We start from the raw sequence: 25322 nt of genomic DNA on the forward strand, positions 1-25322 counted from the left end.
CTCAGAACCCAGGGGCGCAGCAGTCCCTCAGCCAGAGTGGGTCTCAGCGGGGGCAGACAGCTCAACAGCAGGGGTGTCCGATACAAGGGCCCCCAGGCCCTGAGGCCTCCTCTGTTTGGGGCACTGCCATGGCTAGGCCCTTCTGTCCCTCGTCAGCCCAGGCAGGGACCAAGTCTAGCAGGACTGAACTCCAACAAGATGCTCTGTCCTAACCACCCTGCCCAAGGCCAAGCAACACAGATGCCAACCTAGAGCAGACCAGCAGGGCTCCCTCCAGCTCAGAGGAGGTGGGTCCCCTTCCCTGCAGGGAACCAGCCTCTCGCATGGCCGAGACCCCTGTGGAGTCACCACCACTGAGCAGCATGCACGCACACACACAAGCCACAACTCCCCAGTTCCACCACCAGCCAAGTCCCATGCTACCCTCCACCACACTGAGGCAAATCATGGGGGACCTTGCAGATGCCCCCATGGTACAGACGAGGACACTGACAGGGGAGAGGCGAAGTCATGGGCCCAGTGTCACAAAGCCAGAGGGCGACAGGGCCAGGTCTCAGCCCCAGCAGGACTCTTCCTGTGGAGGACACGGGCGGGATCGCCCCAATCCACGCGCTCATGCACATGCACGCAAACACACGCACGCACTAGCACACACGCCAGACACTGCTGCTTCCGCATCCCAGCCCTCTGGAGTCAGGGGATAGGGCGCAGGAAGCAAAAGGAGGCAGAAAGGAAGTGGGAAGAGGCACGGGCGGCCACAGGACAGGGTGTGCAGTGGGGTGCCCCCAGTCGTCAGCCAGGTACCCCCATCAGACCAGGCCCACCAGCAGGCCCCTAGCCCTGCACCACGTGCCCCAGCAAACAGGCCTGGGCGCAGGCTGGCAAGGAGGACCCCCCCAGGGCACTGCCCGCCCCCCAGCTGGGAATGCTGCTGAGCAGGTCCAGCCAGTGCGTGTACACGCACGCTCCAGCTGCTGCCCGACACAGATGCTATCAGCCTGTACACCCCCAACAGGGGTGGGGGCACCTGCCCTGCAGCCAGGGCTGCCCCCAAGAAGACCAGACCCTCCCTGTGGTCAGCCAGCCCCAGCTGCTCCTTGAGCCTGGCTGGGCAGCCCTCTCAGCTGGAACATGGCAGAGGGATAGTGTGGGGCTCCAGCCTCACTACCCGCAGCAGGCCTGGTACTCAGGGGAACTGGAGCCAGCAGCTCACACTCTCTGTGCCCTGGACCAAGGGCCCTGGGTTGGCAAGCTGGCCCCGCAGCTCCGCCCAGGGCTGCCATACCGCCAGACTCACGTAGCCCACACGTACTCCACCCACTGCTGCCAGGTCTCTTGGGTTGACCTGAGAGTGCCAAGGGAGTAGTTCCGGGCTCCAGGGGACAGCCCAGTCCAGGAGCCATCACCCAACACCTAAATGCAGGCAGGGACAGGCAGGCAAGAGGTACCCGGCCCGCACAGGCCAGGCACTGGGCAGCAGGGTCCCTCGGGCACGGGGCCAGCCCTCCTGCAGCCACCCTACGGCATGGTATGATGTTCGGGGCACAGGAGCACTCTGTGGGAGGGTCTCTACTGCGCGTTCAACGACTCGTAAATCCAGCAGGAGACAAAGGGGAGGTGGGTCCCTTGACAGGACCAGGTGTTTATCTAATGGCCCATAAATCAGGTCTGAAGGGGCCCAAAGACAAGGCAGGCAATAATGACCCACAGCCTAGGCCCTGCACTGTGCCAGCCTGACACCTCCCCAGGCCCTCGACTCTCTGCACCCTACTTTTCCATCTGAGAAGTGAGGACAGCATTGGGGCACTGAGTAGGTGGGGTCAGCCGAGTGTGCATGGACATCAGCAGGGGGTGCCCACTGATCCCCATGCAGCAAGTACACACAAGACCCCATCCCTGGTGGGAGCCTGGGAGATCACAGGACCCAGAGACTCAAGGGCCCCCAGCCCTGAGACTGCACCATTCCAATGGGACAGGATGGGGTCCCCATCCACACCCCCAGGCCTTAGGGGGACCAGCCAGGGGATAGGAGAGCACCAGGCTCACAGGGCGGCAGCAATCTCGGGAAGGAGAGGTGCATGCTGATCTCTCTCTGGGACTCACAACTGCCATTCTGCCCATGTGCCAGGTGTGCCAGTGTCTTGGCCTTGGCAGACACTGTTCCCTGCAGCTGGGCATGCAGGTCTGACCCAAGCCATGCCCAGTGCCCAGTGCCCCTGAGCTTCCCATGGAGCCCTATCGGCTATCTGATGGTCACTTTCAAAAGACACTCACATCCCACAGCCAGTGCTGTGCTGGCACCAGGAGCAAGACTCCAAGAGGGACAGAGCTCAGCAGCAACACCAAGCTCCTCCAGGGCACAACACCCCTGCCCACTCCAGCCCCACCCCTGTCCCAACGGGACCCAGCTTGTAGCCTCTTTAAGGAACAAAGCTGCACCTGCCCCTCCAGCAACCCTCCCTGACCACATGCAGTGCCCAGGGGAACCAGATGGGCCACATCCTCCCTTGAGGGGCCCTCACGTCCCCTGCACTCCCACTGGCAAAAGGGATGGGCACCAGAGCCCAGGTTCCTAGCCCAGCTGACCACAGTCCCCGTTTCCTGACCCAACAGCAAAGGACAGGCGGGGACAAACCAAGCACTCTAGGAAATGCAGCTGAGCCGAAACAACGTCCTGCCCGGCGGCTGGGAGTGGAGACGAGGCCTGTCCCAGGCCCTCGCCACCCGCACTGCACGGCCAGCCCACAGCCCAAGGGAGTCCCGCAGGAACGCAGGGCCTCAAGGCTCCACTCCTCGAGGACACCGAGGCCAAGGACGCACACACTCCAGGGACAGACGGACACGAGCTGCAGTCCTGCAGCCACCACCCAGGACACTCCTGGGGAACACACTAGCTTGGGTCCCACTTGGGGACCCCCTCGGGGGTGAGCATGGCCACAAGTGGAGCCTGGGAGCAGCCAGGGCAGAGGAAGCAGGAGGAGGCTCCTGCGGGTCTGGAGAGCAGAGTTGGAAACCCTGACCCAGACAGTGCCTGCAACCCCATGAGGGTGGGCCTGGGGCACGTGGCCACACCTCCGTGCACCCAGCGCACAGGTGCGTGCACCCTCACAGGGACTTGCTCAGCATGCAGGGGCCATCAGGCTGTGCGCAGAAGGGGACGTGCACGGCTCCGAGGTCACATGGCACACGGAGGCCGAGGACCTGGCTGGACACTCTGACGATTTTTCTGTGACCCCAGGGGAGTGACCGTGTTGCTGCACATGCCCACACACCTTGTCAGAACGACAGGCTCAGACATCCAGCTGCTCCAAGGCCCCGTAGGGCTTGGACACCCCCAAGCGAGAACCGGAGTCAGGCTGAGGAGGGGGCGGGGATGCTCTGGGGCTCTCTGGAGGGCCCCCACCACCTCTCCAAGCTAAACAGCAACACCCATGGGCCTCCTCCAGCAGACCTTTGCTGGGCGGCTGGCAGACGAGCCCAGGGCACACACGTCTCCTGCTTCCCCACACGGGCCCCTCCACCTCGTCTTGGCCCCGCAGCCCACGAGCTGGGCCCTGGCCTGCTACGCCCTCACAGGGGACCACTGGGTCACCACCAGGCAGGCTGTGGAGTCAAGGGCTGGCCTCATGCCCAGGCCCCTGCACCAGGAACATCGGGAGGAGCCGCAGGGAGGCGGGGCCCGCCCACCCCACCTACCTTCCCGCTTCATGCCCATGGCCAGGCACTTCTGGTAGCGGCAGTACTGGCACCGGTTCCGCTGCCGCTTGTCGATCAGGCAGTCCTTGTTGTCGCGGCAGGTGTAGGTCAGGTCCTTGCGCACGGTCCTCTTGAAGAAGCCTTTGCAGCCCTCGCAGCTGTACACCCCGTAGTGCTTGCCTGCGGGTGGGCACTGCTGAGAGGCTGCCCCGGTGGGACCCTGCCCCGGCCCAACCGAAGGGCCGCCAGGTCTGCAGACCCCAGCCTGGACTGGCGTGGGCTCCGCCTTAGGCTTCCTGCTCTGAGGCTGCTCTGAGCCCTCCAGGTTCCAGGGCCTGCCCCCAGCGCCCAGTGGCTCCTCTGTCCAAGCCGCTGTGCCCTGCAGGGGGTCGCTCTGCACTCTCGGGCTGCTGGGTTCCAGGGAATAATGCAGAGGCCCTGTCCCCAGGAGCTGTCGCCCCTGCCATCCACTCGTCCCAGGACGGCCCCCAGCCTACTCTCCAACCTTGCTTGCTGCCCCCTGAAGGTGGGAACTCTAGGTGCAGCCCTCAGGTCTCCCAGCCCACTCCTCTCCCACTCCCAAGGCAGCCCTACCTGAGGACCGGTCCCCACAGATGGCACAGATGTGCTTGGTGAAGGATGCCATGTTTCCTGAGGGGTGGGCGGGGACCTTGAGGACGCCATTGAGGCCCAGTGGGGGCTTGATGTCCTCGCTGCTGCTGACGGGGTTCATGGGCGAGTTGAGCTGTGGGGGACACAGGAGCAGGTCAGCCCTGGGAAGACTGGTGACGGGCACACCCCAGAGTCCTCCTGACAACCCGAGGTGAGGAAGGTGTGGCCATACCCCACTTTACAGAGAGCCCCCAAGGCCACACAGCTAAGGGGCAGCAGGGCTGCTGCCCTTGGGAAGGCCGGGTCCAGCCCTGCTGAGCAGCAGCTCTATGCCAGCCAGAGCCCAGCAGACTGCTGCCCTGCCCAGGGCTCCCCTCCTGCAGCAGACCCCAGGCTCCAGGAAAGAGGGGCTGGAGGTGTGAAGACCCCTGGTAACCTGAGCACCTTGGTCCCCCGCCCTGCACAGGAGGCCCTGCGCACCCCTGCCTGCCGCCCACTTTCAAGCTGCCTCCTGTCCCTGGGCACCTGCTAGGTGCTTGCTGGACGCTCCATTGGCAGGCACTCTGGGCCCCGCACACGGCCGGGAACACTGAGGCCCCGCAGGGAGGGAGGAGGGCCGGGCTCCCCGGACACGCACGCGCCCACCACACAGCAGGGTGGTGATCTCTGGCCACGAGGAGGGGAGGTAAGCCAGAAAAGCCCCCAGGCCCCAGGTGGCAGGGGCTCCTTAGCCTCCGCACAGCCCTGGGCCTCCTCTGCCGCCCGCTGCTGCCAGGGCAGGCGTGGGAAACTTGCCGTCACCCCGGCAACAGCTGCAGCCCGGTGGTGACACGGCACTTTTGGTTCCGCCGTCTCCGGCCCAGCTCTGCAGCCAGTGCAGGCCCAGGCGCTTCCCGCGCAGCCCCCCAGCCAGATGTCTGCCAGGGCGCAGGGCCCCAGCTGGACACCCCCACCCCGCCAAGCCCTGACGCCGCAGAAAGCGCTCAGCAGCCGCCCCGGGCTCCACGCTGCCCTCACGTAGCCCCAGGCCACCTCACGTGGGGGACCTCGCCTCCTTCCTTCCTCACCCGAGCCATGTCCCCTTCCTCGTGAGACAGGAAGAGTTCGTGCCCAAAGCAAGCAGAACAGAAATGCCCCAGAGCCTCCTGTGCCATGGCCCCAGCGCCCAGAGCGACGCTCCAGTCCTAGGGGCTCTGTGTCCTTCCGGAGCTGTCGAGGCGGGCCGGGAGGCTGTGTGAGGGTGCTCCGTTCCCGTGGGCTCAGGGGGCCGCAGGGAGGCCCAGGGGTCCCCAGGACGCTGGGTGCAGCAGGGGCAGGCATCAGGACGTGGGCGCCACGGTGAGGGCAGGGAACCAGAGTTCCACCACAGAACAGAGCGGTCCGCCTGACTCACCACACGCTTTGTGTGCACACGGGTCTCGGGATGCCCGGGACCGTCACTGGCCTGTGGCCAGGCCCTGCCCATGCATGGCCCTGCCTCTCCTGCATGGGAAGCCCTGGGGCTGTGATGCCCTCCCCTTTCCTAGCCTAAGACCCTGAGGCTCCGGGAGGTGGGCTAGAGGGTCACACAGCAACTGAGTGGTGCAGGGGTGCTCACCAAGCACCTGACCCCAAGTGCCAAGGAGGGCACGGTCGCCAGTGCCACAGGCCAAGCCCCTGCCCACCTGAAGCTCACTGGCCCAGCGAGTGGCAGAGGGGAGACACAGACAACCCGAGGCCGTGGAAGCAGGTGGGCATCAGAGGTGAAGTCCTGCCCGACCTCCAAGGCTGCCGCCCCATCCTCCTGTGACGGGGGATTACTGAGCCTGAGCCCAGGTCTCCTTCCCAGGCAGCTGGACCTCGCAGTGCTTCCCGTAAGACTGACACAAGGGTGACAGACGAAGGAGGGGCAGGCGGCCAGCACAGCAGGCACTCAGCAGGTGCCCTACTGACCGCCACCTTGGGAGGCCAACCAGCAGCAGCTGCAGTTGGCACCTGGCCTCCATGAGGGAAAGCTGTGTCCTAGGCCAGGGCCGGGCCAGCGTATGGAGGTGGAGAGAGGACTGTCTGGACAGGGGCACGCAAGGTGCGGACAGGGTCAGTTCAGAACCGTGGACACATACGCCTTGTGCTTCAGCAGACAGGAGAGCCTGGGCCTGGGGCCCGAGCCAGAGACCCTGCCATCTGTGAGAGCCAGGGCGTCACGACACAGGGCCATGCTCGGCAGTGCACATCCATGCTGGGGTACACCTGCTGTCTCCTGGCCTCGCAGGCAGGCCAGGGGGCCTGGTAAACAGAGGCAGGGCCAGAGAAGTGAGGAGGGCTGAGGGCTGGTTACAGCCCCGGGGAGGACAGGACAGCAGGGAGCAGCGATCCAAGTCAGTGCTACCCCATGCAAGCGCCCCAGGACTGGGAGGGCATCCCTGCCCTGCCCTGCCAGCTTCAGTGAGCCCAGAGCCCCTGGGCAGCCCAAGAGCCTCAGGCCTACTGAACCCAACGCCTGAGCAGGGTGAGGTCGCGCTGGGAGCATCCATCCTCACGGAGGCCCTAGAGCCACCCACATGGCTCCTCTGGGCTCTTCCAGGGGCCAGCCCTGGCATGGTGGCCACAGCAAAGCTGGATGGTCTTCCTCCCCTTCCCAGCTCCGAGCTGGCTAGCCTAGGGTCAGGGTTCAAAGACCCCAGAACAAAGCACAGGGTAGCCCCTCCCTCGTGGGCACCCCAGTGGCTTCTGCACTTATAATTCATCTCCCAAGAGACCCAGGACAGCACGGACCCTTGGCTGGAGCCTGTGCCCCCACGGGGGGCCAGGGCAGGGCTACCCCATTTCCCCTTTCATATCCTTGGTATTTATTTCAGTTCCCGCCTCATCAATGCCCCACCCAGCCCTGCCCACCTCTGCTCTCCTCTCTTCCGTAGCACCACGCCCACCCTCCAGCCCCAACTCAAGGAAGCTCCCCTCCCCAGGAGCAGGCCTGAGCCTCCACCCACCCTCAGGCCTGCCACGCTCCCTCCCAGCCGGCCCCCCTGGGTGCTGGCCACTTCCGACACCATAAAACGCACTGGTCTCCTGAGCAGGCTGCCTCCTAAGGACACACAGCCCCGCAGGCCTGAGGGCCTCCTGTGGGAGCCCTTTGCTGGAGTCCAGAGGCCTGGTGCCTCACCCAGATCCCCATGTATTCCAGAGACGCTCCCTGTAGGAAGCTGCCGCCAAGGCCTGACCACACAGGTGCCATGGGTCCTACCCTGGTGGACCCCCAACCAGGAGAGACTGACCTGGCTCTACCTGCAGGCTCCCATGCCCCTGTGGGCAGGAGGGAGTGGCCTGGCCCCATGACATGGACAGCCCTTCCCAGCCACCACCTGGGGCAGGCAGAGCTGGCAGGACGTGGGACCTCTCCAATGTGGCAGGACCTCACAGGCTCTGGCAGCTGGCTCTGCAGTTATAGTTTTGTGGGTGAAGGTGGGGCCATAGCCCCAAATTCACCCACATTCCCAGGAATATAAGGAACCCCAGGTTCCCAGTGCAGACTGCTGATGTGCATGGGGTTATGTGTCCAGGGGAGCCAAAGGCCCACTAGGAAAGGGGGTCAGAGGCCAAGCACAGGCTCAGAGTGACCACTCTGCAGACCTGGCAGAGGGACCCTTAGACAGATGGCCAGCCAAGCAGCTGCAGGGCAAATGTCAAGGACATACAGGATGTGCTCCCCAGCCTCACCCAGGCCCCTGCACAGGCAGCCTAAGGGGTCTGGGTAACTGGTTCCTAGGAACCTGGCTTTAACCAGGACCACTAAGTGCCAGGTACACAGAAAACAGGACAGATGTGGCCCAGAAGACCCTCCCATGCCCCCACATTCCCTGCCCTCTTCCCAGAAGGACTAACAGCCCTGGGCTTTGCCCCACAAGGAAACTCAGAACCCAGACAGACACCTGCTGTGCGGCAGCCCAAGGGTGTCCAGGGCAGGCAGCAGGCCTGGGGGACCCAGTGAGAAATCTCATGGAGCAGGTGTCAGCCAGTGAAGCCAGGGGACTTTGGAGACCAAGTCTTCACCTGCTCTTACTGTGTGGCATCAGGCCCCCAGCAAGGACAGGTGTGGGGCAGCCATGCCAGATGGGGGAGGTGGCCAGTCCTTCCCATGCCGGCACTGCGGGCCTCTGCCTGCGTCTGGAAGGCCAGGTGCCATGAGAGGGAGCTGCATGCTCATGGACAGAGATCCTACCCTCTACGCCCATCCCCTGGGGGCACAGGGGCTTGTGGGGTTAGCCTAGAAAAGCTGCAAGTCTCTAGGGAAAGGGGCTCAGCTGGATGACAGCAGGCTGGCCGCAGACCGCGCACACCCCAGTTCTCCTGGGCCGGGAGCAGGGCTACAAGGGAGGCAGCCAGGCTCAGCAGAGCACGGCAGAGTTCTCCTCTGGTCATAGGGTCAGCTATGGAGGCCAGGTGACGGGACCCAACAGACTCAGAGCAGGAAGGCACATCCCCAGCCTCTCTGAGAAAGACAGATGGGGTCCACCAGAGGGAAACCTGCATCGAGGTGGTCCAGCGGGAAAGCCTCCAGGAGCCACACAGCCCGGGACAGGGAGTCCAGCTCCACAGGGGATCCGAGAGGCACTTGGGGCCTTAAGGGAGTGGGCTGGACCAGGTCCCACCATGCCAACAGCAAGACCTCGCTGTGCTGCACCCTGCCAGGCAGCCCCAAACAGCCAGTGCTGGAAGAGTGTCAAGCAGACCCCAACTGTGGAAAAGGGCACCAACCCTGCAGATGACAGTACCCACACAGCCACTGGGCCACCGAGCACGGACTGTTCCCCCATCCCTGCATAGTGTCCCTGTAGGCCCAGGGATACTGAGACCACTGGCCTGGGTGTGAGCAGAAAGCCCAGGAAAGAGGCACCAGGAGGAGGACCTGTACCAGAGGAGGCAGAGCCCCCACAGAGCTGGCAGTGCTGCCAGGAAGCCCAGCTGGCAGGGCCTGTGAAGGCCAGGCCCAGGTCAACCAGACAGCCAGCCACTGAGGCCAGATCTGTAGAGGAAGGGGAAAGGACAGCCCCTCCCCCCAGGTCACCAGGCAATCCACCACCCTGCTGGGGGAGCCTCCTGCCCAGCCCAGCCCCCCAGCCCAGCCCAGCACTCACCTGGGGGCTGCCGGTGCCGAAGCCCAGAGTGGGTGTGGTGGGCACAGACATGGAGTGGGGGCCCACGGGGGAGCTGATGACGGAGAAGGGTGGGCCCATGCCGTTGATGGGGGAGCTCAGGGTGCTGATGGGCGAGTGCAGCTGCCCGGGGGAGCCCAGCGCGGAGCCGAGGCCAGGCCCCAGCGAGGGGTGCAGCGAGGGGGCCGCCATGGCGCCTCGGCCCGCCGGGGAGCTGAGGGACGAGGAGCTCACCTGGCTGGAGAAGTCTGCAAGGCAAGAATCCACAGCGGGCGGGTCAGAGCAGCTCTGGAAGCCAGACCACCACCCTCCACCAGGCCCCGGCCCCAGCAAGAGCCCACCCAGGGGCCTGCGAGGCCAGGCTGGGGTGCCCAGAGCTCCCTGCCGAGGCTGTCCCCAACCAGCCCAGGCTAGAGCTGGCCCAAGGCAGGGGCAGGAAGAGGACAAGGACTGGGCCCATCCAGTCTCCGCAGCCCGGGCTTGTCCACCAGGAAGCAGAGGAGGAGGCCCGGAGGCAAGAGAAGTCAGCAGGCTGCCCCTCTGCACAGGGCCCAGGTGGCTGTGGTGAAGGGGCCACCACACCAGGAACGGTGTCCTGCTGCAGTGACAGGTGGAGGCGGGGGGGACGCAGTGGGGATGCAGGGGGGACGCAGGGGGGACCTACACCGCCCCATGTTACACATAGGGGCAGCAAGGCCCCCGTTCTTATGGGTGCAGTACTCAACCAAGACGCCCTGCCGGCTGAGCCACACCTGCCGGGCCACACCCCCAGGACCTACCAGGGACGGCCGCAGTGGAGGCCCACACACCAGGACCTCAGCCACCTAGGACTCCACGATCTCGGGCCTGCTTGGCTCCTTTTGGTCCTGAGGCACGAGGGGACCAGACGGAAAAAGGGGCACCTGGCATTTCCCATGTGGGTGGGGAGCTTCCCGGGGGTCTCGTGCAGGGCTGGGCATGTGCCAGGCGTGCACCCGGCAGCCCAGGAGGCAGGCAAGGTTGGGACCTCCCACACACCAGGCTTTCATGCCGGGTTTCAAAGCCCTGAGCGAGCACTTAAGAAAGCCTTCCCCAGCCCACTCAGGAGGCTCCCCGGGGAATCCACTGCCCACAGGCCTGGCAGGCCGTCCAGAAGATGTGGAGGAGCCCACACAAGGCAGCAACACCTCGCAGCACACAACAAACCCTCCAGCGGGCTGGGTGCTCCGGGAGGGCAGTCTCCCTCTCTGGGCCCCAGCCCAGCCAGCTGCAGAAGAGCCCCAGGCCCTTGCTGCTGGTGCCCCTGGGATCACGCAGACTTCTGACCAGTCTGGCAGAAGCACGGTACACAGGAGCTGCCACAACAGAACCCACAGCCAGGCCGCTGCTGCACGGGACGTCCTCGGCCTCGACGGCAGTGCTCACGTGCCTGCGTGTGCTGATGGGGAAGAAGCCTTAGGCAGTCTCTGGGACATGTCGCCAGCCTTGGAGTACTGCCAAGCCGCTGCGGACTCGGCGCTCAGACCAGGCCCAGCTCCAGCACAGCCTGCACTCCTACCCGATCTCCTAAACCATTCAACATGGTGCTGGGCGGGCAGTCATGGATCAGGTGACCCCAGCAGCTGTGCCACTCCCACCCAGGAGCACAGAGGCCCTGCCCCCAGGACCAACCCCTCTGGAGGAGGCTTCACCCCCTGCCACCCCCAGCCACATGGGCATTTTATCCCCACTTCCCTCCCAGGGAGAAGGGCACAGGAACCAAGACCGGGCTCCGTGGGGAAGGCCAGCCTGGCTGCCCAACTCAAGGAATGCACTCCACCAGCAAATAAACCTCCTCTGACCCACTAGAGACCTGTGCCATTCACAAAATCGGGGACAAACTGTTTTGTGGATGTAAAAAATGCCAGCTTAAGGAATTCAGAAATAGATGGCACAGCGTCTTCTGGCAAGAAGAGTGCTGCAGACCAGCCCTGTGAGCCACTGAGGCCCTGGACAAGGACGCCACACCCCGTGCAGGGCCAACTACTGGTAGCCCAAGGGGTCCCTCCATGTACAGGGACAGTCCCGAGAAGGCCAGGCAGGAGAATGTAACCAAGGGAGCCACACAAAGTCAGGCTACTCCTGAGATGAAACACCGTCCTGTGTTTGAGGTCACTGAACTCTTGAGACCCTGCTGAAGAAGCCACCACCATCCACCCGTGACTGACAAGCAAACTGAGGCACAGAGAAAGCACACGACAGCAACTGCCCAAAGGTATACCTTTCTGCAAACTGCAGCTGCCCCTGGGCCAAGTGACCACTGTCATTTCCACCAGGGAACTGCTGGGACATGTGGAAGGCCACCAGGCTGGCCCCCATCAAGTCCCACCTCACCTGACCTTCCACTGCCCCCCACGAGCCAGCTCTCCCCTCTCCAGGCCTTGATTTCCTCAACTGTGACATGCAGACAGGCCTAGGACTCTGCTGGGCCCCACACCCATGCAGGCTGAGCCCTAGGCCAGGTTGGGGCCCATTTCGGCACAGTTGTGACATGCACCCCGCTGACTTTGAAGAGGCCAAAGGGACAGGAGCTCAAGGCTGACTTTGCACAAGCAGGCCCTACAGTCACCTCTGGCAGAGACAGGCAGGGGCAGCCCTGTGGGTACTAGTCCAGAGTGGCCCAGCCCTGGGTCCTACCCACCCCCAGGAAAGCTGCCCACCTTTCTTCCTGGCTCCTGAGAGGTCCCTCTCAGATTATCCCGGTTTCTCTGCCCCTACCCTCTGCTCCAGGTAGTAATGGGAGGACTGGGTGGGGGCTGTGGGTTGGTGAAGGGACTGGGGGGTCTGGTCAGCCTGCCACACCACTCCGGGGTGGCCTTCTTTAGCCAACCATCCCCAGATACCAAGGCACATCAGAGGAGGAGGGGGATCACTCAGCCTCAAACTCCAGGTGAGACACCCACAGCCATGCAGGCCACCAAAGGCCTTGGGCTTCAGCTGGGCCTCCCTGGACAGCACTGCCAAGCCTGCCGGCTTGGCCGTCAGCTTGCTTGCTCAGCCTGGCAGGAAGAGGAGGGAGAGGCAGAAGACAGCTTCAGCCAGAGGGAGCAAGGGAAGGAGGGAAAGGAGGGAACCCACTTGGCTACTGGCTACCAGGATGCATCCCTACCACTGCACACCTGGCCCCCAACCACTGCCACACCTGGCCCAAGTTTGAAACCACTGAGGAGGGACCATCAACCAGGTGGAGGAGAAAACTGGCCACGAAGGCTGCAGGGAGGGTCCCTGGGAGGAAGGAGAGAACAGGGCAGGAGCCCCGGGCCCCAGCCTCCCGGTGCGGAGTGTCCTTGGGCATAACCCTGCCTGGCCACCAGCCTAACAGGGCAGGGGAGAGAGTCCAACAGGCCGCAGCCCGGCTGACTGTGAGCCCCAGGCTCCTGAGTGCAAAGGGGTGCCACCTGGCACACCCCATTGTCCTGCAGCCCCACTCCGGGCCTTCCTGTTTACGCAGAATGTCCACTGCAGACACCTTCCCGGAGCCTGGGTGACAATATGCTGGGTGTGTGTTTTGGAGCCTTCTGGAGAGAGACGCTTTCTGGCCAGGAAGAGAACGGGCAAAAAAATGCCTCTACATCCTCTGCCTGCAGCGCAGGCCTGCCGGCCCGCCTGCCGCCTGCACTCCACAAGCCTGCAGGCTTGGCCTTTTCCGGGCCATTTATCTGTCCCCACCCCTGATAAGCTGTGGCCACGATAAGGCCTTATTTTGAAAAAGTCCCACTCTGGACTTCAGGGCAGGCCCCAGGAGGCCCCTGCACGTTCACCCTGGTGCAGTTCCTCTGCAGGCGGGGGGCAGGGCCCCGGCTGAGCACACCAGCCTCAGCACGCAGACCCAGCATGGGCCACACAGCCTCCCCTGCCAGAGGTGGCAGACGGGTCTCAGAGGGCAGGTCCAAGCCAAATCACAGAACCTGTGATGCCCGGGGGACCCACAATCCCAGAACCTCATGCCCCTCACCCCATCCAGCCCCATGCAGCCTGCCAGCAGCCAGGGTGACTGGCAGAGCAACCGGGGAGACCCTGGGAAGGAAACAAGGCCAGGGAGCTCACAACAACCTTCAGGTCTGGACAGAAGAGAGAACAATGAGGCCTGATCCACACGGCAGCTGGCCCCAGCCCCCATGTGAGCAATGTCCCCTCGCAGGCCTGCCTTGCTGCAGTCCTGGAGGGCTGCATGGACGAGGCAGTGGAGAGATCCCTCCCTTGGTACAAAACTGACTCTAAGATGCGAATGTCTAGAGACAGACATGGAAACCTGACTCAGAGATGGAATGTGCCCACAACTGGCACCCAGAGCAGGTGCTGGGCACAGGGCTGGGCACAGGGGCTAAAGCAACGTTTAGTAAAACTGTAACGAAGAATGTTCTCATCAGAACTGCTCTGACGCAGCAGGGGCATTTGTGGGTGCCAGACGTCCCTGGCGGCTTCAGGCCTGCACAGGCTGGCCACCCCCACCACCGCCGGGCAGGCCCAGGCCTCGCAGCCCAGGCTCCTCTGAAGAGGGAGGGGTCTCTCCACCACCCAGAGTTCACGAGCCGCCCAGGTCCCTCTGGAATGCCCACCAACACCCAGACCCTTCTACCCCTGCACCCACCGCAGGAAACCCAGGGAACCCCCACCAACCCTCTTCCGGCCTCTGCCCGGCAGGCGGGGAGGCAGGGGAGGTGGCAGGAAACGCCAGCCCACTGTGGCTGGGGTGGAGGAGGCCAGCCCACTCCTAGACAGCAGGGAACCCCCAGCTCTTGAAGAGGGAACTCAGCTCCCACAGCACTGGATCCCCGGGCCTAACGGGCCCGGTCTGCACGGAGGCCCTGGGGCTGCCCTCCAGGGCCCTGCGGGGGGCGCGCAGGGGTGTCCAGGAAGGTGTGAGAGCACCAGGGCCAGGAGGCCCCAGGAGCGCTGGCGCTCAGACGGCGCTGGCTCTGAGCAAGCGCTCCTCACCCCGCCCGGGACCCCCGGAACCGAAACCCTGCGGCAGAGGCTAGCGGCCCTCGGCGTTTCCTGGGACGCCCACCTCCAGCCCCCACCTCCCAGAAGCACTGCTTCTTCCCCTGCTGCCCAGGGAGAAGTGGCAGCCCTGGTGGGGACCGTGACGGGGCCGCGGGCACCGGGGCTTGGGGGAGTCCGAGGGTGGTTAGAGCGGAAGGGAGGAAGGAAGTGCCGGGGGAGGGCCCTGGGGAACAGGCCAAGGCGGCAGACGGGACCCACGGCAGGTGCTGCCACAGGAGATGGGCAGCCACCCACCCTTCCCTGGACTGCCTTTAACCTTGCGGAACCTAAGCTTCCCCTGCTGTAAAATGGGCATGTCAACAGTGGGGGCCACAGTGGGCCCAGGGGAAGGGCCCAAGTCCCTGCTGTGAGCCTGCTTCCCACCTCCCTGCAGAGGGCAGGCGAAGACTCAGGCCCGGTCACCCAGCTGGGAGCGAGGCCCACCCTCTGCCTCCTAGCTAGTGTCGGCTTACGGCTCAAGTGGCCTGGGCTGAAATTTCAGCTCTTCGGGGTCACTCTGCCCTTTCCCCAGCCGGGCACTCTAGCCCCAAGTTTCAGCACCTGGCAAGGAGCTCCCAGGAGCAGGTGGGCCCTCACGGTGGTCATAAGAGCCTGGGTCTGCCTCCAACCGTCCCCCAGACCTGAAGACCCCAAAGCAGGGTTGGTCAGCCACCCCAGGAGGTCTCCGAGGAGGGGCCTCAACAGGCCAGGAAGGACCCAGTCCCCTCCCCAGCCAGTCCCGGGAAGTCTACCAGCTCACAGGGATCAGAACTCAGGGCCCTGCCCTGACCCGATGGTGGCTCAGACCCAGACCCTGCAGGAGCGAGAGGGAGAGGACCCTTGGTACGCATCACCTTCCCCCTGGTCCCCATGGCCCACAGGTACCCACAGGAAGGCCGTAAGGGCTGCCAGCACCAGGCACCCAGCAGGGATCCATTCCCTGCAGGCCACAGAAACTGGCTGGCCCTCTCCTGGCACTGCCCACCCACCCTCCCTGCTGCAGAAAGGGATACCCAGCGCCCCCAGGGAAGGCCCTGCCACATCGAGATCACTGTCCAGTGTCAGCACCTGGCGCCCACAGCCAGGGGAGAGGTGAGGAGGATGCGGGCAGGGTGAACGCAGGAGCCCAAGGCCCAGGGACAGCGATTTGGTTCCATGCCAGACATACTACCACAATTCTGTCAGCCCCGAGGATCCCTGGGAGCAGGGAGTGGCCAGGGGCTACGTCCTCAGTGCTGACAGCTCCCACCATAGCCCAGTCAGAGATGGACGCTCCGCTGGGAGCGGAGACACCCAGGCCTGGAGAGTAAGTGCAGGTGGGCAGGCTGGGCAGGTCCTGGACGCCAGTATGGCACTGCCTCTGTGAACTCCATCCCTACCCCAGTCCCACTGGACCCTGCAGCCCTCAAGGATTCTGAGGCCAAAACTGCCTTGTCATCACCAACCCTGTTCAAATCGGAAGAAAGTAGGTCTTGGTTTCCTGCCCCTCACCCAGCAGGTACCACACGGAGCGGCTCTCCCTCCCAGATCTCACCTCTCGCTCCCTTGCCCTACTAGTCTGGAAGGACCTCGATGGTGGGGACCTTGCCCAGTTCCCCCAGTGTGGGACCAGGGACTGACTCAGAACAGGAGTGTGGGAGACATGGGGTGGCGAGGGGCACGGCGGAAGGTGAGCAGCCCGGGGTGCTGCTCGAGGCCTCTGACCCCTGACGAGGGGGGGAGTGCGCCGCGAGGACATGACTGGCCAGGCAGCCTGGTCCCCAGGGGAAACAGATACCAAAGCAGCAGGCTCCACAAGCCAGATCTGCAGGAGCACTGGCCAGGATTCTGCCCAGATACCTGGACCTTCTCTGAATACCAGCCAGAAGATCCCAACCAAAGGCACCTCAGTCCTAATGGACCTCAAACTCCCAGGACAGAGGACACAGCCCTTGTAATGATACACACAGAGACAGGCTTCACTGAGACCAGAGGGTCTAAAAACAATCTCTGTAAAGAAGCATTGGGTACAGCAACGTCTGTGAAGGCATCAGGAATTAGTGATCACACATCTGTGCCATCACCACCATCACCACCAACACCAACATCACCACTACCAGCAGCAGCATCTCCATCAACATCACCACCATCACCACCGTCATCACCACCATTAGCAGCAGTAGCATCATCACTAACTGCAGCAGTAGCACGACCATCACCATCAGCACCACCACCAGCACCATCATTACTACCAGGAGCAGCAGCACCATCTCCATCATTATCACTATCATCATCACCAGCAGCAGTGGTACAACACCATCACCATCACCACCATCATTATCACCACCACCATCACCATCACCACCATCATTATCACCACCACCATCACCATCACCATTGTCAATGTCGTCATTTCCATAATCGTCAACATCATCACCACCATCATTATCACCACCACCATCCTCATCACTGCCATCAGCAGCAATAGCAGAATCACCACCAACACCATCACCACCATCATCACCGCCATAACCACCGTAAACATCGTCAGCACCACCGCCACCACCTGAGCAATCCCTCGCCCTATTCCATCATGCAGATGAGGCCGATCGGTTTTGTAAGTGACACAGGGATGGTATTTGGGTTCCCTTGGTGGTACTCAGCAAGTCTGGAGCTGGCCAGGGGCACAGAGAGGAACAGGAAGTGGTGCCCAGACTGGCAGCTGCCTCTCACATAGTCCAGAGGTACTGTGGTTGGACCCAATGGTGACAGGTGTGGCTGGAGCCCAGCCGCAGTGAGGGAAGTGGGAAGCACAGCCAGGAGGAAGGAGGTGGTCAGGAGGGGCGTCCCATGACTAACCAGCCCCTGTGCCCAGGTGGCATTCAGAAGACAGCCGAGGAATGAAGATGCCACCACCCACAGGCACCAGGGCCAGGGTCTGTGCATGAAGCTGCCCTCCATGCCCATTCCCTGGAGGACCATGGTCTAGGGGATGGGGCTGTGGCCACAGGTCTCACACTAGACCCAGTTACAGAAGCAATCAAATAGGACTGCACCACGCTGCTCCCGACTCTTGCCACAGTCACTGTTGGACCCGAGGAGCCCTGACCGGTGCCTGTGGTGGCCATGGAGTGCCCCAGTTGTGGGTGCACACTTCCCCTGGGGGCAGTACTGCCTGAACCACCACAGAACAGGCGGGGAAACTGAGTCCCAGAGCACACCCACTCCAAACTCATCTTGGTGTGGACGTGTTAGAGGAAGGATGGGGGCACACCCTAGCCAGGCGGCTAGACTGCATGGACTTGTGGACTCTTGCCAGCCCCTGCCCTCCCTGGCCCAGGCCTCCCTTCACTTCCTTGTGTGCACCCAGAAGCAGCAGAGAGAAGAGCCCATGGCTGCTCGCAGCTCTGGGTCAACAGGTACACGCCCTGCTGGCTCCATCCTGCCTACACACAGATGCCCTGGTACTGGCTCCCCACAGTGTCCTCCCTCTTGAACCTGAGTCCAGGGTCTCCCAGTTCAGGGCACAGATGCCTTTCTAGAAGAAGCCAAGTGACCACCCGCAGAGCTGGACCCTAATGAGGACCAGCAGACATACCTGTCCCGAGGGACCTGGGGGCTATGCTATAGGGACTGGACAGAGGCATCCCAGAGTGCCTGGGTAGGGCTGACCCCTGCCTCAAGTACTGTTCCTGCATCCACCCAGTGGGTGAGGACCTCAGTGGACAACCGCCCCCAAGGTGCAAGCCCAGGGCCATTGGCCTGAGGTGGCTGCAGAATGAAGTCTGAACCCAGGGGCCAGGGCCGGGGCCCCCGAACCTGAGGCTGGCCCTCTGTCCTGCCCCCAACACGTCTAAGCCATGACGAGTCTGGGAGCGGATGCTGCTCTGGGACTCAGTTGCCTCACCGGTCCTGTGGTGGTCAGATGGTGGTCAGAGCTCCAAGGCATCTGATTTTACCCTACATCTTGGTCTTGCCAGCCTGGACATCACCAAGTGGGCCAGGCAGCACCCAGCTCTGGGGCTGACGTTCTTCAGCTAGTTCCCAGAGAAGAGCCCTAGGTTGTCGGTGCCAGGTGGAAGGGGCTCAGGGCCAACCAAAAGGATGCCAGGGGCCCAGAGTCCTGGCAGAGGTTTCCAGCCCCAAGGAGGGCCTTCAGCAATCTGATCTGTGACCTGTGTGGCCACCCATCCCCTGGCCACAGCAGGCAGACCATCCCCACCTTCTGCCAGATACTCAGCCATGCCTCCTGCCCCGCAGCCTAAGAGGTGCTGCTGGGGAAGAGATTGAGAGGGCTGGGAGCTGCCCCTCCAGGCCTGGTACATGCGGGATGAAAAGAGCCAGGTGAGGGTGTGACCAAAGGGACAGGGCCACTGCAGAGCTGGGAGCTGTGATTAATCTGCTGCATGACAACCTTCCTGCCCGTCAGCCTGCACAACGAGAACTGCTAGCCAGGGCCCGCCTCACGCCCACTCCCGGCCAGCCGTCGGCTCCCCAAACCTCAGAGACGGCAGTGACAAAGCAAGCTTCGGGTGGCAAGGGCCGAGGCTCGGGAACCTACTGCAGGTCCACACCTGGCTGGTACCTCATCACACAAGCCCACGGGAGTGGCAGGACAGGAGGGGGCTGCCGTCCACCCTGCAGAGGAGGCGGGCTCAGTGCGGAAGGCGCTTCCCAGCCAGGGGAGAGCTGCTGACCAGACCCGAGCCCTGCTTTCTGCCTCAGGAGCCCACCACAGCTCACCCTCACAGACTCCGCCCCCCGCAGGCAGGATGGGATGCGCTCGGTAGACAGCCAGGGGCCCTGGGAGTCCCAGCAGGGAGGACAGACCAGCCCCCGGGATCAGGAGGGACGCTCACCTCTCCAAGGCCAGGCAGGGGCTCCTGGGCACCGTGACCTCCCTTCCAGGCTGTCCCCCTGTACCTCGTGGTGCCTGCCCAGGCCTTCGAGGAGGGTGGGCGGGGGCGGGGGGAACTCGGGGAGAAACCTCAACTGCTCCACGGCCGCCAGGGGCCGGGCGCACGAGCCTGGGGACTCTCACAGCACTCTCTCTTCAACAGGAAAAGAAATGATTGTTTCATTCTGAGCCACGCTCCTGTCGGAGGCCCCCCGCCCGCCGCCCACAGCTCTGTCGTGGAACCTGCCCGGTGCTTTCTGAGCCCCCGCCCGCTGCCTTTCTAGTCTTCGTCTGCATCCCCAGCTGGTTTCAGAACACAGGGGCTGTTCCCGGGCCATTTGCTGCCACATCCCGCCACCAGCAGTGGAGCTGGGTGGGCTCCATGCCAAGAGGCTTCGGGGAGAGTCACGTCAGGGGCTCCGGGATGGTCGGGGTAAAGGGGATATCCCCAGGTGCAGCTCCGGGGACCCCGTGTGGGGGTGGCCTCTCCTGGGGACGTCCCCGATCCTCCCACAGCACCAGTCATGGGCAGGGATGCTGAACACCAAAAGGTGTGGCTGCTCAGGGACACATGGTGGACCGAGGCGGGGCTGGGCAGGGAGCCCTGCAGGGTGGAGCAGGGCTTGCTGGGCGGCAAGGCAGGGAGCCAGGTCTCCTCCGGCCAGTCCCCACCACCCCACAGCAAGTCCTGGGCCATGCCAGCACGAGGGCAGCCTCCCCTTGGAAGGAGGGCACCCATGCCCACGTGACTTGCTAGCAGCTCCCGAGCAGGGTGCCCGCCACCTGCGGGGCCCTGGCTGGTGGGGCCCCTGCAGACGGGACAGGGCCTCGCCTGTGAGACAGAACGAGAAAGGGACGTGGCCCACGGCAGCGGGACTTCCCCAGCACCACCCCAGGCCCGGGCCCTCCCCACCCGCACCCCCAGGCGGGCTGCACCGCAGCTCTTCAGGACCAAGGCAGAGGTGCTCCACCCTCGCCCGCTGGCTGTCAGGCCCCTCCACAGGACCCAGCCACACGTGCCCCCGGCCCGCCAGCGCCAAGTAGACAGACCACCTGCAGCCCAGCCACCCAGCACAGTGATGGGTCCAAGTTCCTGCTCACTCAGTCAGGGTCCCCTGCTGAGAGTCCCACCAGGTGGGAGCCTGTGGGTACCAGTCTCTGTCTCCCCTCTCAGAGCCCCAGCAAGCCCGGAGGAGGGGAGGGGGCTCCACTCTGCCCCAGGGAAACCGGGTCAGCCTGAGAGGAAACCCTGCCCAGGGGAATTCAGAGGAATCCAGGCAAAAGCAGGACCAGGGCCTCCCCCCGCCTCACCTTCATTGAGGCTGTGACAAGACCCTCACTGTGGCCCTCAGTTCCCTCCCCTGCCAACTGGAACACGCTGGGGGTGATGTGGTGGCCACAGGGGTGGACAGGTGACAGGCAGTGCGGGTGCCCACAGCCCTTGCTCCAAGACCCCAAGAGGGGGCTGCAGCAGAGTCCGCCCACCTAGAGCAGAGGACAGGGACGGAGTGGGACAGGCAGGCGTGGATGGCCTCATTCCAGGCTCTACTCGTGCAGGCCCCCAGACCGGCATGCCAGCACCCTACAGGTGACAACCAGAGGCTAATGCCAGCTAACCAGGTGCAGCCCAGGCCAGGCTTATGCCAGCTCAGCACAAGCTCTGACAAAGAGGCTGCCACCCCCTCCACTGGTCACTTGTCCACTCTGTTACCACCAGAGCCTCCCATTACGCCTTCAGCCCACCAGGCTTCCAGCCATCCACCCCCTGGGAGTGGCCGATTGCTGCCCCTTCCCAGGGCCGTTCCTAGCCTCACCGACATCCTCATCTCTGGGCCCCACAAGCATCCCTGGGGGACAAAGGCCTGGGTCACATAGGGCCCTGAGAACCAGCATTTCCTCCATGGGCTCCTCTCCTGGATCTGAGGACAGCTTCAACAGAATGTGCACACCATGCATTTCTGAACAGTCCAGGGCAAGGACAGGGTGTGGATCGAGGCCATCCACAGTTGGCCAATCAGGGGGCTGGCACCAGGCTGGGTGGCAGGTGACCAAACTCCTGCCCCGGGGGCCTCGAGCCTGCTGAGGAGCAAGCTGGTCAGGCAGCAGCACACAGGTCTCACCTGCCCCCAGGGGTGGCGACGGCAGCCTCCACACCAGGGGGGTTCTGGGGGACCCAGAAATGAGCTGCCAGGCTTCAACCCCCAAGCCCACAGCCAGCCCATGGGGAACACGCGGTCACCAGGTGCCTGGGGGGCCCTTCACGTGGCATTCGGCAGCCACCTGACTCATCAGGAGAATGTGACAGAGAAAGGACCTCACAGGTCAGAGGCCAGAGGTCCACGCACAAGATCCTCCTCTACCCAGATGCAGAAGGCAAGTGAAGCCAGCCAGACTGTGACATGCTCAGCACGCCTGCCACCACCGCAGCAGCTGTGAACGCCACACGTCCCCGGGGCAGGGCCTCGCTGGGAGCCCAGGACCCCTTGCACAGCGCTGTCTTGCTGCCTTGCTGGACCCCCAGAGAACCACGACTGGGAAGAGACAGTGCCAGCGAGAGACGACAGCAGCCACAGGGACAACTGTCAACGGACACCCGCAGGCAAATGAACTCTGTGGAGTCCAGGGATGCCGGGGCCACACACGGTTGGAGCACACACCGAGCCGCCCGCAGGGGAGGCAGGACGCGCAGCAGGACGCTGAGAATGCCAGGCCCAGCCACTAAGTGGCACAGTGACCCACGCACTCAGGCTGCAACGACCGAAACGCTCCGTCTAGAACGCACACGCGGGCGCACGCACGTGGTCTTGTGGAGAACAGCCAACAGAATGTCACACGTTGCCCTTCCCCGAACTGCAGAGGACAGAGAGGCGTGACCGCCTGGGTGTGTCCATGTAAAACGCACTTCACATGAATTTCAACACTGCCCTGTCAAGAGGCAAGCCCACCTGGAAAGTTCTTTCTATAACCAGTTTACAGAGAAGACGTGAAAGTCAAGCAATGCAGAGGCCTGCCAGTCCCCACATGGGGGGACGAGGGCCCAAGGTGCAGGTCCCGACCCTAGGAATTTGCCGGAGAGATGGGAACACAAGACCACAATATCACCTCCAACCGAGACCCAGGCAGAGTCCTCTGCTGCAAGAGGCCAGGGCCTTGGGGAAGCCCTGGGCTCACAGATGTGTCTGGGGTGGGCCTCCACCAGCTGGGCTGCCCAAGCAAGGAGGCAGGAGCGAGCCCAAGCAGGCTCCCCGGTCCCCAGAACACGGGCGCCAGCCCAGGACGAGCAAGCAGGGCCAGGCACCACACGCCGCTCGTGTGCTAACCCGGCATACGCGGGAGACACCGTGACTGGCACGTTAGAGGCCAGTGGCCCTGTCAGGGACCACGTAGTGCCCAGTGTCCCCGGCACTCTCCTAGCTCCTGTTTCAGCTCGCAAGCAGAGCAGCTCCCAGACACTGCCCACATGCCTGCCTGGCGTCCACACCGTCCACTCGGTGCTCAGGGGCAGGCTGAACATTTACGGACTACAAGGCCAGCACCATGGCCATGGGGAGCACGGACTCCAGACCAACCTCCTGCAGAGGGGCTGCCAGATGGCGCCAGCCTGCCCTGCCAGCCTCCACACGCACACGGCCGCCAGGGCAGAGACCCCAGGCAAGCCAACCCTGGGCTGGCCATCCCTGGACAGGTGCAGGTAGGCCTAGCCTCTGCCAGTCCCCTCACAGGGACTCCCATCACTGGGCCCGGGAGAACGGGCCAGGGCTACCACGGCCCTCCCACAGTCCAGCCGCTTCCCTACCTGGGACATGAGTGGAGCCCAGGTCTGTGTGCAGCCTCAAGGTGAGCAGGGCCTCTCTCCTACCCGCCCAGGAACCAGAGCCCAGGTCTGTTCTCTAGAACCTTCTGGTCTGAGGAAGAGGCCCAATTACCAGAGGGAGATCAGAGGGCCCAGGGCTCCGGGGCTGAGACTGGGCTCTGGCAGATGCAGGGCGGGCTTGAGCTTGCTCTGTAGAGAGCTGGCAGGCAATCCGAGGCGGGGACGGGACAAGAACATGGCAAGGTCCCCTCCAGCCAGGCTGCACAGCAGCAGCCGTGGGCAGTCAAAGGGCACGCTCCCCGAGGGTCCTGGAGCCCAGCCCCACGCCCGCCGCTCCCTCACCTGGGCCCCAGGACCTCCTCTCCCCAGCAGACCTGCTGATGCCCACACTCACAGCCAAGACCCTCCCCAGCCCTCAGCCCCCAGTGCCCATCCAACCTCACCCTCACCTGCCAGCCACCTGCGGTCCCCTGTACGCCAGGCGAGGCCCCCTCCTGAGAGAGAGGCGAGAAGGTGCAGCCTTGTGGCCAGAGCAGGCGAGAGGTCCCACCACAGGGGCGGCCCCATCGACCCCCGGCCCCCCGGCTGGGGGCCCCGCAGCCCCAGGCGGTGCAGCGTGGCGGCTGGGTCAGCGAGCAGGGGTCTGGAGGACCGTGCAGAGGTCAGCCTCTGCAAGGCAACCGGCACACGTCTGGAGCAAGTGGCACTAGTGCTGGCGGCCCTGCGGCCCAGTTCCCCTTTCCCAGAGCCGCCCGGCCACCACCCTCACCCAGACACCTGGGACCACATGCGTCCCCAATGGCCGAAACCCAGAGCTTCTTGGAAGAGGACAGGCCCGGCCTCATTTCCTCAATCTGAGGCACCCCGCCACAGCCTGCACACAGTGCAGATGGACACCACGGCCAGGGCCCGACGGGGGCAGACGGTGCACATCCCGTTCCCCTCAGCCCAAGCCTGGCTGCGAGCAACTCACACAGCCCGGCTGGGCCTGATCCCCGTCCACATGCAGGCACAGTGAGGGGCCTCCTGCCAGCTGGCAGGAACGCTCCGCGACCCAAGCACCGCGTGCCTGTCCTCATCCTGGCCTAGGTGGCAATACTGGGGAAGCCCAGGCAGCTCTCACTGATGCCCACACCATGCCCCTGCCCCCTCCCCAGTACACGGCACTCCCAGCAGTAGGCAGAGCAAGTGATGCCAGCGTCTGGGTCCTGGAAGTCCCTCAGGAGGGACGTAAGGCCAGTCCTGGGCACCAGGTGAGAATGGAAGAGAGACGCTGGGGCACAGAGACCACAGCCGGAGAAGCCAGGGCAGCCCAGGACACACCCCACCTCTGGCACACTGGCGAGGGCACAGCCTCTGCCTGAGGGGCTTCAGGAAGTCTGGGAGGAAGGAGGCCTTGCCTCGGCCGCACGACGGGCTCACTCTTCCACAGCACCGAAGACTCTGTGGTCCAGCAGCCAGTGGCCAAGCCCGGGCCGATGGCAGGAGCAGAGCAAGGGACACAGCACACAGCCTCCAGCCTGTCAGTCCCTGGCATCCTTGATCCTTGTCCCCAAGAGTTCTGAGGCCAGGCAGGCACTTCCTGTCTGTCCTGCTGGCACAGGAGATGGGCTGGAAGGGAACTAGAAGTCTCCCATGGTAGCACCCCCCATCTCTCACACCCGTCTGGAAACCCTCCCACTGGCCACTCCAGAGAGGGAGGGCAGGCTGGCCTGGACAGAGACAGTGCTGCCTGGCTTGAGTATGTGTGAGCCCCACTGGTCGCCACGGCCAAGGTACCCACATTGATTGGCAGGTGGGATGCATGGTGGCTCCTTGACTCTTACAGAAAAGGGCCAGAGAAGCCTCAGTCCAGGCAGACGGCCCAACAGCAGCCCTGCTGGCCCCTTCTGCAGCCCCTTACTGTGCTGACCCCCACGGGCCCTGTACTGCCCTCACAGCTGCTTGCACCACAGTGGGAACCTCAGCCTACGGTCCGCACTCTGGAACGCACTGGGCCTGCCTCCCCTGCAGCTCCCAACCCCACCCTGCAGCACGGAGCACCCATGCCACAAATCTTCTCCCCTCTGCTCCTGGGCCCAGCACACGGAGCAGGTGCCAGGAATGTCCACCCAGGCCAGGCAGATCCAGGCTACCCTGTGCAGGGGAACGTTCAAGATCTGGGTCTAGGGTAGGCAAAGAGGCCTTT

The 25322-nt window shown here is 63.8% G+C and overlaps 1 protein-coding gene across 2 annotated transcripts in view; it reads right to left on the bottom strand.

Annotated features, from left to right (window-relative positions):
• Nucleotides 1–25322, bottom strand: part of RXRA (retinoid X receptor alpha) — a 93713-nt gene that overhangs the window by 18074 nt on the left and 50317 nt on the right. For both annotated transcript variants that reach the window (XM_079111932.1, XM_079111931.1), the window contains exons 2-4: nucleotides 9423–9688; nucleotides 4291–4441; nucleotides 3697–3876 (exon numbers count right to left, since the gene is read on the bottom strand). In XM_079111932.1, the coding sequence (XP_078968058.1) occupies nucleotides 3697–3876; nucleotides 4291–4441; nucleotides 9423–9688 (597 nt within the window). The remainder of the gene's footprint in view (nucleotides 1–3696; nucleotides 3877–4290; nucleotides 4442–9422; nucleotides 9689–25322) is intronic.

The sequence above is a fragment of the Sciurus vulgaris genome (genome assembly GCF_902686455.1).
Source record: "Sciurus vulgaris genome assembly, chromosome: 15".
Lineage (NCBI taxonomy): Eukaryota > Metazoa > Chordata > Mammalia > Rodentia > Sciuridae > Sciurus > Sciurus vulgaris.